This window comes from Mixophyes fleayi, chromosome 3 (genome assembly GCF_038048845.1).
Source record: "Mixophyes fleayi isolate aMixFle1 chromosome 3, aMixFle1.hap1, whole genome shotgun sequence".
In the NCBI taxonomy this organism is placed as follows: domain Eukaryota; kingdom Metazoa; phylum Chordata; class Amphibia; order Anura; family Limnodynastidae; genus Mixophyes; species Mixophyes fleayi.
Window position 1 is genome coordinate 149,668,114 of NC_134404.1, and position 15,312 is coordinate 149,683,425.

Here is a 15,312-nt window from a genome sequence, read left to right on the forward strand (position 1 = left end):
ACCCACGTGCTGAATTATTCAAATATTATGCAGGACAGCTTTGAAATTTTGCTCATCTCTAACCACAGGTACAGAGAACTTTTCAATGGACACTTAAATCAGTGATGGAACTGGACACCTCTCAGTGTACAACCTTCCCCCGCTTGTCACTATCCCAGCATATCATAGCCTAATGTTGGTAGCAACAAGAGGATCACGCTGTTTGTCCCCTGAATTTGCCGCTACCAGCCTAAGCTATAAGCACTGGTGCAGGGAACAATTTTTAGGTTATGAGCGACAATTTTATTTATTTTTATAGCACTATGCATGTATTCTTTTTGTAGGCTGTGTAAATTTGCATATTTTACATTCTGCATCAACCCCACAGTGTTTTGAGATTTTTTTATTGAGCACCTAAAAGCATTTGTACCACTGTATTCACATTTTGTTTCTGTTATACAACTTAATGCCAAATAGATTTTTTCCTTCATGGTAAAATATCATTTTGTTACGCCCATGTATCAACCAACACCATCTTTCTGGTCTGCTGTACATTATGGTCAGAAACTCCTGCCAGAAATGCCAGTCTGGCATTGAGCCCTTCAGCTGCACAGTAGCCTTGTGTTGTTCCCCAGATGCCCATAGATGGAGAACCCCATGAAAAACATTGCTAGGAGAAAACTAAGACCATGATAACTTATTATCTGGCACATGCTCATATATCTACACTGCTTGTAAGTGCATTTCTTATCTATCATTAATAAAGCATTAGCATGACTTAAGCTATGTGGATTTTCTATTTCAGCAACCTCTTTATTTCAATATAATCCTCCTACCCACCGATGTGTGATTACCGGGGCTACCCCTGGCCAGAGGAGCACCTGTTTCATTCATTCAAATAAACTGGCACAGCAGGTATTCTTCCCTTCCTGACACATGCAAATTTCACAGAGTACATAGCATAAAAGAGAAAATTACTGACATAATCCATTCAAAATTACATTTGTTTTTCCTCAGCCAGCCAACCTATACATCAAAACAGAACCTTTGTCCCAAACCCAACCATTTTGAGTTTACTTATATATTACCACAAATCATCTTTATTTGTGTTATGTGCTAAAAAAAAGTACATCTGCTGTGTTATTTATGCAACTTTACATGCCTTACATTTCATTATACCATTCCATTTATTTCATTTCACATTCTTTAAAATGACAACAAACAGGACAATAGACTGTAAAATAACAATTAAGTCAAATAGGATTTAAGTAAACAAAGTATACAATGTATCTAAATATGTTTCAGAGAATTTGAATATCAAATGGCTGTGCAAAATGTAAAATTTCAAATTTTTATTTACACATTTAGCTTAAAATTATTTATTCTACTCTTCTATATATCAATGCTACATTTAGAAAATACCTTGAATCATTTATATGAAATAATCAAGAAATGTATCTCTCGCAGGATCCACCTCTTCTGTCTCTATTTCACATTGTTTCATTGCAACAAAATATTGAATAAATGGTTCACCCAAAGATGCTCTGAAACATTTGTCTTCTTCCAGTGCAGACAAGGCATCTTCTAGTTTCAGTGGTACTGAAGATTCTTTCAGCTCTAAAAGGTCTGTGCTACTGTTTGAGCCATCAAAAAAGTCAAGACCGTTCCTTATCCCATCCAGTCCAGCAGCAATTGTGGCTGCTAAAACTAGGTAAGGGTTTGCTGTTGCTGAACATAACTTGTTTGCTATATAAATTCCATTGCAACCATGAGATTTTAGATTGTATGTACAGCTGTTATTATTAAATCCCCAGGTGGCACAGATGCTGTCTTTTGAGTCTTTAATATCTTTAGACAAATGTTTGCGGCAAGATGCTCCTGGTGCAACTAGGCAACTGATTGCAGCAGAATGGAGAAGAAGACCTGATAACCAATTCTTGCCAATGTCTGTAAGTTCATGCACATGAGAGCCACTATAAAATAAATTGTTGATTCCATTAACATCCCACAAGCTGTGTGATAAAAGTCCAGAATTATAGAAACCCATATCTGTATGAAAACTTGCCATGTAGTTATGTTTCTTAGCTACTTCTTTGATGGCAGTTTTAAAAGTGAATGCATTATCTGCAGCAGTCAATCCATATTCAGGTTGAAAGGAAATCTCCATCTGTCCAGGTCCACTGGAAGACGAAAAGCTCTCAATGTTCCCACCTATGTAATACATGCCATCAAACAGCTCTTGCATAAATAACTGATCATGGTCGGTCAACAACGTTGCAGCAGGCAATGATATTGTCTTTGTATTTATCATTTCAGGAACACCAAATATAAAAAAATCATAAGTGAAAGTGGCATGAAGCAAGAATCCACTTTCCTGGAGTTGACTAAGCAACCGTTTGGCTAGATATCGTGGGGAGGTAAGAAGTGGATCTCCTAAAAATGTAAATGAGTCACAAATCACTCTGGCAGTTTTTTCAGTCCAAGGTAGAACTTGGAATGTTTTTAAATCTGGTTTCAAGATTATGTCACTGTTAAAATGTGATGGATTGGTGCGGTCTACTCCATTGTCCTTTGAGTTCAATGTTAGTTCAAGGTAACTCCTTGGCATGTAAATGCCATTAACCGCCTTTTCCTACAAAACATATTTAACGTATGTTATTATAGTATTGCTATTATTTGTTTATCAAATACATTTGTATACCTTCTCTTATAGAAGTAATTGTGCTACTAACAGCATAAAGCCTTAAATACTTCCAACATAACAATAGAATTTTCACATGCTGGTTTTCCTTTCATAAAAGATCTACAGGTAGCAATGACCCCATTGCTCCCATAACAGAGCTCAAAATACTCTGACGCGCAAATATCTGACAATGTGTTTGAAATGTAAAAACATTATATTGTCCTTTTCTAATTCAAGTCCTATGTCATAGGCTGGATATCTTTTTCAATATGTTCTCTTGTTAGCTCAAATGTAAATGTTTTTTGTCATATCCTCCACTTTTGCTTTATTGTCATTTCTTCTTTATTATTGTTCCTTTTGATTTTCACATTACCGTATATACTCGAGTAAAAGTCGACCCGAATATAAGCCGAGGGACCTAATTTGACCACAAATAACTGGGAAAACTTATTGACTCGAATATAAGCCTAGGGTGGGAAATGGCGCTATATAAATACCGTAAATGGTGATGATGATGATGATATCTGTCAGTTTACAAAAATACCCCCCCCCCCCAAAAGAAAGAATACAACAAATCTTTTGAAAGACTATATTACACAGAAATACACATTTATCTCTCCCTGTTCATCTTCTTATAAGTGATTTATATAAACTTTTGACTAGGACTGCACTGCTATAGACATTAATATCTCTGAGGATAAGGCAATGGGACCGTGGGTATATATCTTTGCATGTGTATTTATATTATGGTGAGGTAGCTGAGCATAAAACATTACCTTTGTGTGTGCAATAATGTATTTTTCAGGAAGCGTGGTATTGACTGGAGCCAGGCTGCCCCCCTCTCTCCCTGAATGTCTGTAAGACTGTCTGTGCCAGAACGCACATGCGTTCCACTGCGGAACTAACGGCAAGCACCAAACTCTTGTGAGTTGATTTTTTTTGTCCACCAAACTCTTCAGTTAATGTTTTCCTTCTCTTTCTCTTCAGCCCTTAAGTGGGCTGAAGCTATGGAGGCAGGCACCACCCTCCTTACGGCCGTGCATTGTGGGCTATAACTGTCACGAGTATAAGCCGAGGGGGGGCTTTTTCAGCACAAAAAATGTGCTGAAAAACTCGGCTTATACTCGAGTATATACGGTAAATTGTTTTGTGCTGAAAATACTCTGGGCCTGATTCATTAAGGAAAGTAAGGCAAGAAAAGAGTAAGTTTTCTCCTGGATAAATCATGTTATAATGCAAGGGGTGCAAGTCAGTTTATAATTTTGCACATAAGATAAATACTGGCTGTTTTTTTTCATGTAGCACACAAATACATGATAGCTTTATTTTTACACTGAAATTTAAAGTTGATCTAGGACATGTTCTATCCCAACTATAAATCTGCCTCTACATTTTAAATTTAACTCCCCCTCCAATGCAACATGGTTTTGACAAGGTTTAAAGTTACTCTTTTTTTTTCTTTACTTTCCTTAATGAATCAGACCCTCTGACTTCAACTTTTCTTATTCTGTATGTTGGACAGGTTAGTAACAGTGTGAAAGTCTTATCTGTTTTTAGGTGCTCCTATTATGTTTCCTCAGAGAAGTTCTTGTGTAAGCAGCTTTGAAGTGACCAAGTTTAGAACTCTCTCATAACCCAGTATAATTCATGCTACCAAAACTCTTATCCATTCTCTCATCATCTTCCATCTTGACTACTGCAACCTCCTGCTATCTGGCATTACTGACACCCATATAGCCACACTTCAATTCATTCTAAATGCTGCTGCAAGACTGATCTTCCTCTCCACATCTGCTGCAAGACTTGCAAATCCCTACACTGGCTCCCTGTGTCCTCACCCTTACCTACAAATCCCTCAACAATACTACCCCTGAATAGATCTCAAATCTCATATCAAAATACTCTCCATCCCGCCCTCTTAGATCTACCTCTGACCTGCACCTTCTCTCGGCTCTGGTAACCACCTCTCACTCCCGCCCACAAGACTTCTCCCGTGCTGCTCCCCACTTATGGAATTCTCTACAACACTCAATCAGATTTTTCAACAGAACTTCAATTCTTTAGACTTTCTTTGAAAACCCATTTCTTTTTTTAGAGGTGATCTTATCCCAGATAACACTATTCACACTAATGTACCCTCACAAGTGTCCCAATCTCCACTCTGAACCACATTTGCTCCTGTTGTTTCAGCTCTACCCTCTTCCACTTAGAATGTAAACTCTCATGAGCAGGGTCCTTCATACCCTTTGTTTTTATATCTGCATTTATTTTGTCTACCTTGTATGTCTCTGTTTTATGTATGTACTGTTTTCCCCACTGCACGGCGCTGGGGAGCACTGTGGCGTCTTACAAATCTAATAATTCACAAAGTTTGATTAAATTGAAAAAATACACTCTATCCCATAGTGCATCATTCACTGCAGCACAATAAACTCTCCTTTATCTGTATGAATTTGTATTAAAAAACAAACCTTATTTTTGTCTATGATGTGGATGGCTTCTGTTTTTTCTACCTTACCTTTGTATATGGAATCCTTGCATGACTTTTATTTCTTCCACCTGTGCACCCACATATTCTACTGAACTTACATTCTACCTGTTAAACAAAGGCTAAGAAGCAAATGTTATGCACCCCTATCCTTTCGATTTACAGATGTATTATCGTAATGAGTAATCTCCTTGCAGTGAAGCGTTAGCCTGTTGAATAAAATGGTGCAAGTAGTTTGCTTGCACTAATACTAATTGTTGAATATGAGTTACAGCAAGTTGATTTCAAGTCATATAGTCCTTTATAAATAGTATATTTAGTACTTTACCACTAACTTAAACAGTTATTCTTTAGACCTGCAATATAGAATGCAGTCCTATTTTGCACATCTTTTGAGAGGTATAGAGGTATTTTCAGATTTATTCATTTCTAAGCATACTTGCAGTGGTCAAAGTGGAAATTTAGAAGTGGCGGTATGAAAAATGTAATTAAATGATAGTTTCACAAAATAGGTAGTAGGAGAAGTGGCGGTATGGCATACCACCGTATACCAGCACACTTCGACCACTGCATACATGCATATCATGTTATAAAACCCCATTTCCAATTATAGATTAATCATTAGATAAATGTTAAATAAATAATTATATTAAGCTTACTTGGAAAAATCGTGCAGGAATAATTTTTGACCTTGATACTCCATGCAGATCAGCGGCTTCAAACCGGACAAACCGTATATCTTCTCTAGCAATCTGCTGTTTAATATGTTCAACACATGAAATTAAGTGAAGAGAATTCTGAATTCCACTGGCACTTGGATAAACATCTTTAGCTTGTATGCTATCTGAAACAAAAGGAGAACATCATGTTTATTTTACATACAAACGAGTAAACTTTCCACAATAAAGTTCAATTAAACTTTTAAAGTTTAAATCAAATTTTTCATCCTGAAAATGATGACTCAAAATAATTTCCTGTTGACAGACATAGGGTGATTTACAAACCATGCAAAAAGGTAAAAATCTACACTAAACCATGGAAACCAATCATCAATTAGTTTTTATTTGAGTAGTGATGTCACTCCTGTAAAATATATCCTCATATTTGTTTAGAAGTGCCACCTGACCCATTTTGGAAGTATTCCATGATGGAATGCATAGCTCTCACAGGGGGATAACACACCAGGGAGTATATTTACTAAACTGCGGGTTTGAAAAAGTGGAGATACAACCAATCAGATTCTAGCTATCATTTATTTAGTACATTCTACAAAATTACATCTAGAATCTGATAGGCTGCTATAAGCAACATCTCCACTTTCTCAAACCTGCAGTTTAGTAAATATACCCCCAGATATGAGGATCATTTCATATAAGCAAACTGCTTTCTTTAAAAAAATTGAATAATGTACTTCTTTAAAAAAAAAAAAAAAAAAAAATTAGTTCCACTAATAATGACCATATAAAAGTAAAAGACTGCATGTAAAACTGTACTACAATGGGAATTATATATCACCTAATGTAAAATACAAAGATATATGAGACCACAGAAGATAATAAAAAAAAAGACATGTCCACAGGCCAATTGCTATTATAAAAGTTACATAGCTTTTTACATTACAAGGGTTTATCATTTCTGATACTAATGGAGCAAGTTGCTAGTCTGTAATGATTTTTACATACAAATGTGTTTTACTCTGATTGACTGTTATTCATTCCCCCATGGAACAATTTCAAAAAGCTAGCTTAATTAGTGTATTATAGATTGCCTTTAATAATTGTCTCGAGATGGGAGCACTAACTAAATGAGACTCTTTTTAAAAAGTATTATAATTTCAACTTTTTTCCTCAGAACAGTGATGATTAATCTGAACGTCTATGCCTTGAAATTTGAAACATTTTTATTTTCCAAAAATGTGAATAATATAACCTTTTATATGACTTTTAAGTTATCTGACGCTCAATATCTATTTCATAAACCTTATTTATACACAATTTAAATAATTTAATTTACACACAGCTGTAGTTATGGGATAAACTCTTACAGTGTACTAATAACAACTGTTTTTATTTGTCTACCTTGTGCTAGACTGACCATAGCTAATTGCTGATTGGTTGTTTTAAATTACTGTGTGATGCTAGTTTTCTACAATTGTTATATCAGCCCCTGCCTTGACCACACTGGGCTAAGCAGCATGATTTTGAATGATTTTCCTTCTATGTACTTTCTTCTGCTTTTTTGTTCTCCTTTCTTCAGTACCACTCGGTCCAATGTCAGGGACTCAGGGCATGGCTTCTCATATAGACCCTATTCAGCTCTTATTAGTTGAAAGTTTCAGCTGGCCAATATGCAGAGGGCAAATATGCAATATTTTTTCCACAAGTTACTATATAACTGCTCTAGATCAGGGCCCTCTCCACAATCCATGTCTACTTTACATGTACTTTTTATGTTTATTTGTTTATATTTATTTATATGACATGCATACCCTTTGTTGATCTGGTATGCACTTTTTATGTTTCATGTTTCTCTGCATTTTGTATTACTTGTAATGCTGACTGTCTGGTACTGAGGAGTCTGGCACCTTATAAATAAACGATGATGATGATGATCCAGATGCCAGATAGTATTTCACATTTTATTAATTACAACCATTGTAAACAAAAATATTTAGGAAGGTTGCTGGTTGCTTGTTGGCGTTCATCACTTGGCACCTATTGTTTCATAATTTAGGCCTGTTAAGATGTACTAGCAGTTGCTAGAACTCTTTAATAAGAGTGCTATAAAATACAACCCAGACCATTACTTCTATTGATAGTAGGCAATATATAGTTTTACCCCAAACTAAAATGTTCAACATTGCTCTTTCATTTATAAAGAGCTTGTATTTTTTAATTCAAATGTTTTTATTTCACTGTAAACAAATAACTCTTGGCAGCACACAAATTAGTCTTACTTACTCTTCCCATATTTATTTCAATGCAACATACCAATTAGAATAATCCATTTTACCTTGAACCACTATACCCTTGTTAAAAGTCTTAGCCGAGCCCAGGCTTTATACAGTTTGATTGACTTTATCAAATTATTTTCAATAACAATAACATCACCATAGGACAGTGAAAAAAATTAAACAGAGATGAAAAGTTAAAAAGGGAAGGAAAGATGATATGATAAGCCCATAGGACGTGTTCTAGAAGAAGGTATATGATTATAATAATATATTAATCGATCAATATAGCCATTAGCTAGTAATATGTTGAAGTTGAGACAAGCACCAAAAGAAGCCTGATAAGGTGCAAAAGTGCAAATTCATAATTTGCAGCTTGTAGTTGTTGGAGATCCCAGAATTCTGCCAAATGAAGATTCAGAAATTTGTAAAAGCCTCGCATAGTGTGTGAGTGTATATTATTCTTTACAATCATTGTTTTTAAAGATATTATAATATGATGATTTTATTGGCTCCTGAATAAAAGGTTCTTTTTCCTGATCCTGAAGGACTTTTCACATTCACTGTGTCCCGTAAGTATTTATCTGACTTTTTTTAAGTATTGACTTGGCTATAAAAATAGCATCCCACCAATTTTGTAGGTGAAAACATATCCTTTACCCTACCACATAGGTTTCTTTCAGCACAGTGTGCACTGTATATGTTTTTTCTTATTTTCTGAGCGTACCTTATCTGGAATGAAAATTAACTAGAATTACTGTATATGTTGGATCTACACAATTGAAACCTCAAGAGTCATCATTTCCCTACCGTAAGATGAGCAATAATCACACTATATAGAGCATGAACTATTGCTGTACCTGTGTACACTATGAGATTCATGTAGAGTTGGATTGTATCATCTCATGGAAGTGGCACTTGCACCACCTTACCCCAGTCCCCGATATACAAGTGCATCTGAAGTACAGTAAGGGCGTGCACATGTAAGTGTGACATGCCCTCTGGAGATGTGACCTATGCTAAGTAGGCCCCATCTTTAGATACACTTGTTTCCAGGTGTATATCTTATGGGTGCTCAACCCATGTGCCAAGATCCATGCAAAAGCCACCTCCCACTCCAAGCTAAGACAGGCTGGGCTGGTCCCACTTTAACAGGGAAAACTGCATAGTGGGATCCATCTGTCAGAGTGGGCCTCGGCCTAAGCAAGATAAAAATGGGGCTGAATTCCCTAGGGTAATCATGCCTGCAAAAAAAAATGCGGAACATCCCTCTAGAAAAAAACAGCCCTTTGCTGATAGCACTGGAGCTCATCCCAACACCCCTGGGTGGTGGCTATTGGGGTGGTAATGTTAACGTGTTTAAAAAAAGCATTTGTATACATGGTACTACTGGTCCAAGCAAGCTCTGGTAGCCATAATCTGCTTGTGTTTGCTGGCACGTGTAGACCTGCAGGTGCCAGGATATCCATGACTGCCAGAGAATATTGGTGTTTGTAGAACTACAATAATAAAGTACTTATAAAAAAAAGACCACACATTATTAATAGTCTTTGAAATAAATACATCGTTTTCACTTTACTGTGCACCTAAATCCGTAGGGATCTTCTATCTTTTTTTTTTCTTATTCTTTTCTGTCTTCTTTTATTTTCTGCTCCAGCAGTCCAAAAATTGAAAAAAATCCTCATAGATGACACATGGCTTGCTGCCAGCAGAGCTGTGATATGTATCACAGGTTGAGAGGCTCTATGCAAAACCAAACAATAGTACTGTAGCTGCACTCAGACAGGGTAGAGCAGTGGTTTCCAAACTTTTCACTTTGCGGCAGGCTTAGGGTCTCCATATTTTTTTCAAGGCACCCCTCTAAAACAAAATTACTGAGCAGTTCCGTTTTATTAGTAGTTGGGTCAAAGTAGCGTAATACGTATTTAGGTCAGGCCAGAAATGCTTATTAAGTTGTTTGCAAAATTAATACACATAAATCCAAGGGAAAAGAATATTTTTCTATATTTTTTACAATTATATTTCTGTCAAAGAACAATTTACAGCTATCTTTAAGAGAAATAAGATCAAACAAAATAAAACAATATGTACAAAATTCATCACACTGTGTCCTTTCACTATTATACTGTGCCGCTTCATGATCACACTGTGTCCCCCCTTCACCATTACACTGTGCCCCTTCATGCTCACACTGTCCCCCCTTCACCATTACACTGTGCCCCTTCACCATTACACTGTGCCCCTTCATGCTCACACTGTGCCCCTTCACCATTATACTGTGCCCCTTCATGTTCACACTGCCTCTTCACCATTACACTGCGCCCTCCTTATTTATTTTCCCCTATATAGCTGTTTCCTATCACTATTTCCCCTCTATTCCTTTACTTACCTTACTTGGCAATCTTTCTTTTTTTTTCTTCTGTCTTCTTTCTCCCAGCTCCTTTTTGCTTGGCTCCTCACTGAATATGTCAGATGTGATGACGTCACGCCCGACATTTAGTGAGAGGGAAACAGGGAGGGGTGAGGAGAATGCTGGGTCCCGTGCACCACCAGATTGGTAAGTATTTTTTATTTTTTTGTCCTATCCGCCGCACCCATGTGACGGAGACACGCGGCACACACTTTGGGAACCGCTGGGGTAGAGCATAAGAAAGCTACCTTGATTGGCTATTTGTGTACAGAGTCCACATGGGATATTAATAAATTACATTATAATAATGAGGTTTATTGATATAATTTATAAATAAACCTCATTGATACAATGAAGTTCATATGAGGCATGTGCAATTAGTTCGTAATTCAGATGTATTGGTTTCTTTATTATACATCAAAAATATGAAAATGACCTTTATTTATTATAAGTATCAAAATATAGAATAAAAAGCATATATAGAAAATACCAATGATGTTACTGTGAACTAGTCAGATAAGAAATTACAAATAAAATCAGAGATTTCAATGTAATACTTAATTAATATTCAGCAATGTAAAGCACAACTGTTCTGAACAGTTTTCTGACATTCCCATATATTTTATTAATTGTGTTTGAAATTAGATTCATGAATGATTCAATAAATAATGAGAAATAAGCCTTTTGTATACACTAAATTTTAAATTATTAATGTATGAGTTTCGTTTTTAAATTCATTGATTTATAGTTATTTATTTACTTAATTCTTAGTATAACTTCTTAATGAAGTGTTAAGTAATCCTCTAATTTTCTGACCTAGCTGCTTAATATAATTGAATCATTTAGATATTAGTATTTTTAATGATTTGGATTGTCAGTGCTGTGGTTGGGCTGGTTGTGTGGCCTACTGCCTAGGTAAAAAAAACATGAGAACCAGGTCCTGTCTGACCTTCTTATTGGAGGGTTCCATTGCGCAGCTTTTCGTGTGAGTCGTTGTGTGTGGAGATGGTCTGCAATGGAAAAGGGAAAAAAGGAAAAAATGCAAGTCTGTAAGTATGGTGTGCAGGCACCGATTTTCACCTATTTACAACACAAGTTCTCACCATTCTCAGTGAACACACTGTTACCTAGAGACCTCTATCTGTAGCCACACCACATAAACCCTGTCAACATACCACAAGTCCATATCTAATAGTTCTGTAACTTATTTTGTTTCCTCACCTTTAACTATATTTTACAATAACTCCATATTCCATCTGGAAGTGACCAGACAAACTTTCCTTCATCGATTTCCCAACCTCTTTAGATCTGTATTATTTTTATTTATTTCAGCATTTTTAATTTTATTGTATTTTAGAGTTTGACTTTACCTCTCACTAGTATCCTACTTGCAGTGTTAGATACAACACCCCCTGAGTATTTTTGCAACCACTCTGCAAACCTATCTTCCTCTATATTATATTACCTTCAGGACCTGAGTCATTAAGGAAAGCAAACATAAAAAAATAGTAACTTTGCACCTGGGGAAAACCATGTTGCATTGAAAGGGGAGGTAAACTTAAAATGAGGGGACAGACTTATAGTTGGGGTAGGGGTCCTAGATCAACTTTAAATTTTAGTGTAAAATAAAGCTATCAAGTATTTGTGTACTACATGAAAAAACAGCCAGTATTTAACTTATGTGCAAAATAATAATCTAATTTGCACCCCTTGCATTGTAACATGGTTTGCCCCGGAGAACATTTACTCCTTTTTTTGCCTTACTTACCTTAATGACTCAGGCCCTCAGAGTGTAATTACAACCACTCCACTTATTCTTGTACATTACAATTTCTTACTTTTGCATATCCTCTCAATCCGGATCTCTGTGCCCCCATTTCCAATAATGTTTCTATTGCCCCTTTCTCTTCTTCTTTCTCCCCACTTTCCCCCTCTTTTGTGTTTTAAAAGCTGGCACCTGCACACCATACTTACATTTTTCTTTTTCCATTACAGACCATCTCTGCACATAATGACCCCCACCAGAAAGTAATACTGCACCATGGAAGCCCTCGGAAAAATTTAGATATATTATTGTCATTACAGGTTAATTTGTATTAATAAGATATTGTTATTCCTTTATTTACTTAAGTCATAAATGTCAGGCGCCGTCCCGCTCGGCCGCCTGTTCTCCTTTGTACTACGCTACCTGAAAGTTACCGACCCGGCTTGCCTCACCATTCTTCTGGATATCCCTTTGTACCTCTGCTACCAGAACGTTACTGACCCGACCTGTCTGACACCTCCTTGTATCTCGCTGTTGACTCTTGGAAGGACTGCGACCTGCGTGTCCCTGCAGCGGAGTCCATACTTCCTTGCGGGGGTTCCTGGTGAATACCAGGGGCACGTTAGATTCCGCACCTTCCTCTGAGTTGCGCCAACAATAGCAGGTACGCTATATAATTGTGACAGTATAATCTGGCCATGACTACGGAGGGGCCTGGTGAACCGTCGGCTCGAGATCTATATCTGCACCTGGCTCAGCGAGTGGAACAACAGGAAGCAGCCCAGGCGCATCTCCTACAATGTGTTCAAGGGATTGCAACCCGTTTCGATACATTACAGGGTGCCTTACCCGCTACACCAGCCATAACCTCTTCTGCGTCTGCAGCATCCAGTGTGGTTACGGTCTCTACAGCGGCCTCCTGTCTACGCATCCCGACACCCGAAAAATTTGGCGGAGATCCCAAAACGTGCAGGGGCTTTTTGAACCAATGTGCCATTCAATTTGAGTGTAACCCAGGGGCCTTTCCTTCAGAACGCACCAAAGTGGCCTTTCTCTTCTCCCTCCTCAGTGGTCAAGCTCTTGCCTGGGCCTCACCTTTATGGGAACGAGGGGATCCCCTTCTCAGCAGCTCAAACTCTTTCATTGAAGCCTTTAGAAGAGTCTTTGACAATCCCGGGAGAGTTGCTTCCGCAGCTACTAGTTTGTTGAACCTCCGTCAAGGTGACCTGTCCGTGGGACAATACGCAGTGCAATTTCGGACCCTGGCTTCCGAGTTAAAATGGAACAACGAAGCACTGGTGGCAACCTTTTGGCAGGGTCTGGTTGACCAGATTAAGGATGAGTTAATTTCCAGAGAACTCCCGGCTGATCTTGATTCCCTAATCTCAATGTGCATAAAGGTGGATTTGCGCTACCAAGAGCGCACGCAAGAACGCTCTCCTGGCAAACAGTATCACGGCTAGCGCCTCAGTTTCAAAATCCCAACTTGCCAGTGGACGAACCAATGCAAGTAGGACGTTCTAAATTATCCCCAGAGGAGAGAGACGCTTCAAACAACGTCTGTGTCTGTATTGTGGAGATCCGGGACATCTGCTGAGAGTTTGCCCCCAAAAGGCCGGGAAACTCTTCCTCCTAAACGGTGGTGGGGAGGCCGCTTTAGGAGAGTCCACTGTTGCTCCCTATTCCAAAAATTCCCCAGAATTTCTGATGGCTGTCATCCTGAGCACCCCTAAAGGTACTTTCTCCACCACAGCCTTTGTGGACTCTGGCTCCTCCGGGAACTTCATTTCGGCGGATCTGGCTTCGCAGCTCCAAATACCCTTAAAACCAATGCCTCAACCGTTATCCCTGACGGCAGTCGACGGTAGTCGTGTTGCGCACGGCTCCGACGGTAGTCGTGTTGCGCACGGCTCCATCTCCTCCGTGACTTTTCCTGTTCGGTTGATGGTAGGAGCACTTCATAGCGAGATGATCCAACTTTTGGTTTTGCCGAGGTCCATTAATCCCCTCATCTTGGGGCTACCGTGGTTGAGGAGGCATTCTCCCCAGATGGATTGGGATCGCACTCAAGTTATTTTGTGGGGTTCAGGATGTCGCCACAAATGTTTGTCCAAAGTCTTGCCTCCAAGATTTCAAGTGATGGCCCATTCCGAGTTAACCCATCTTCCCGCGGCCTATATGGAATTCCAAGATGTGTTCAGCAAGATGGAAGCAGAGACCCTGCCTCCTCATCGTCCCTGGGATTGCGCTATCGTGCTGTCTCCTGACCAACCGATCCCCAAAGGGTGGACCTATCCTTTATCTCGTCCAGAAACGTCAGCCATGTCATTATACATCACAGAAAACCTGAAACGGGGATTTATTCGTAGGTCCACTTCCCCAGCTGGTGCAGGTTTCTTTTTTGTTAAGAAGAAGGATAGGTCTCTTCGGCCTTGTATTGATTATCGTCCTCTCAATCGCATCACTGTCAAAAATCGATATCCCCTGCCTCTCATCTCTGACCTCTTTGACAAGCTCAGTGGATCTCAATTTTTTTCTAAATTAGACCTCCGTGGGGCCTATAATTTGATTTGCATCAAGAAAGGGGACGAATGGAAGACGGCCTTTAACACCAGAGATGGGCATTTCGAGTACCTGGTAATGCCCTTCGGCCTCTGTAACGCCCCAGCTATCTTCCAAACCTTTGTTAACGATATCTTTCATGACCTGTTATACACTTCTGTGGTAGTGTATTTAGACAATATATTAATATTTTCTAAAAATCTGAAATCTCATCGGGAACAAGTAAAGGAGGTTCAATAAAGACTCCGGAAACACCACCTCTACTGCAAGTTGGAGAAATGTGTGTTTGAAGTCACTCAGGTACCTTTTCTCGGTTTCATTGTGTCAGGTCAAGGTCTATGTATGGATCCCACCAAGGTATCAGCCATCCTGGATTGGCCTCAGCCACAAGGCCTTAAAGCGATTCAAAGGTTCATTGGCTTCGCAAACTATTATCGCCAATTTATTCGGGGGTTCTCCTCCATCATAGCTCCCA

General features: G+C 38.5%; 1 protein-coding gene across 1 annotated transcript in view; it reads right to left on the reverse strand.

The window, feature by feature from the left end:
* Nucleotides 1-664: 664 nt before the first annotated feature.
* LGSN (lengsin, lens protein with glutamine synthetase domain) overlaps nt 665-15,312 on the reverse strand; it is a 36,081-nt gene continuing 21,433 nt past the window's right edge. The window contains exons 4-7 of the mRNA XM_075200403.1: nt 11,460-11,520; nt 9,481-9,599; nt 5,810-5,994; nt 665-2,611 (exon numbers count right to left, since the gene is read on the reverse strand). Coding sequence (XP_075056504.1) covers nt 1,412-2,611; nt 5,810-5,994; nt 9,481-9,599; nt 11,460-11,520 — 1,565 coding nt within the window. The 3' untranslated portion in view covers nt 665-1,411. The remainder of the gene's footprint in view (nt 2,612-5,809; nt 5,995-9,480; nt 9,600-11,459; nt 11,521-15,312) is intronic.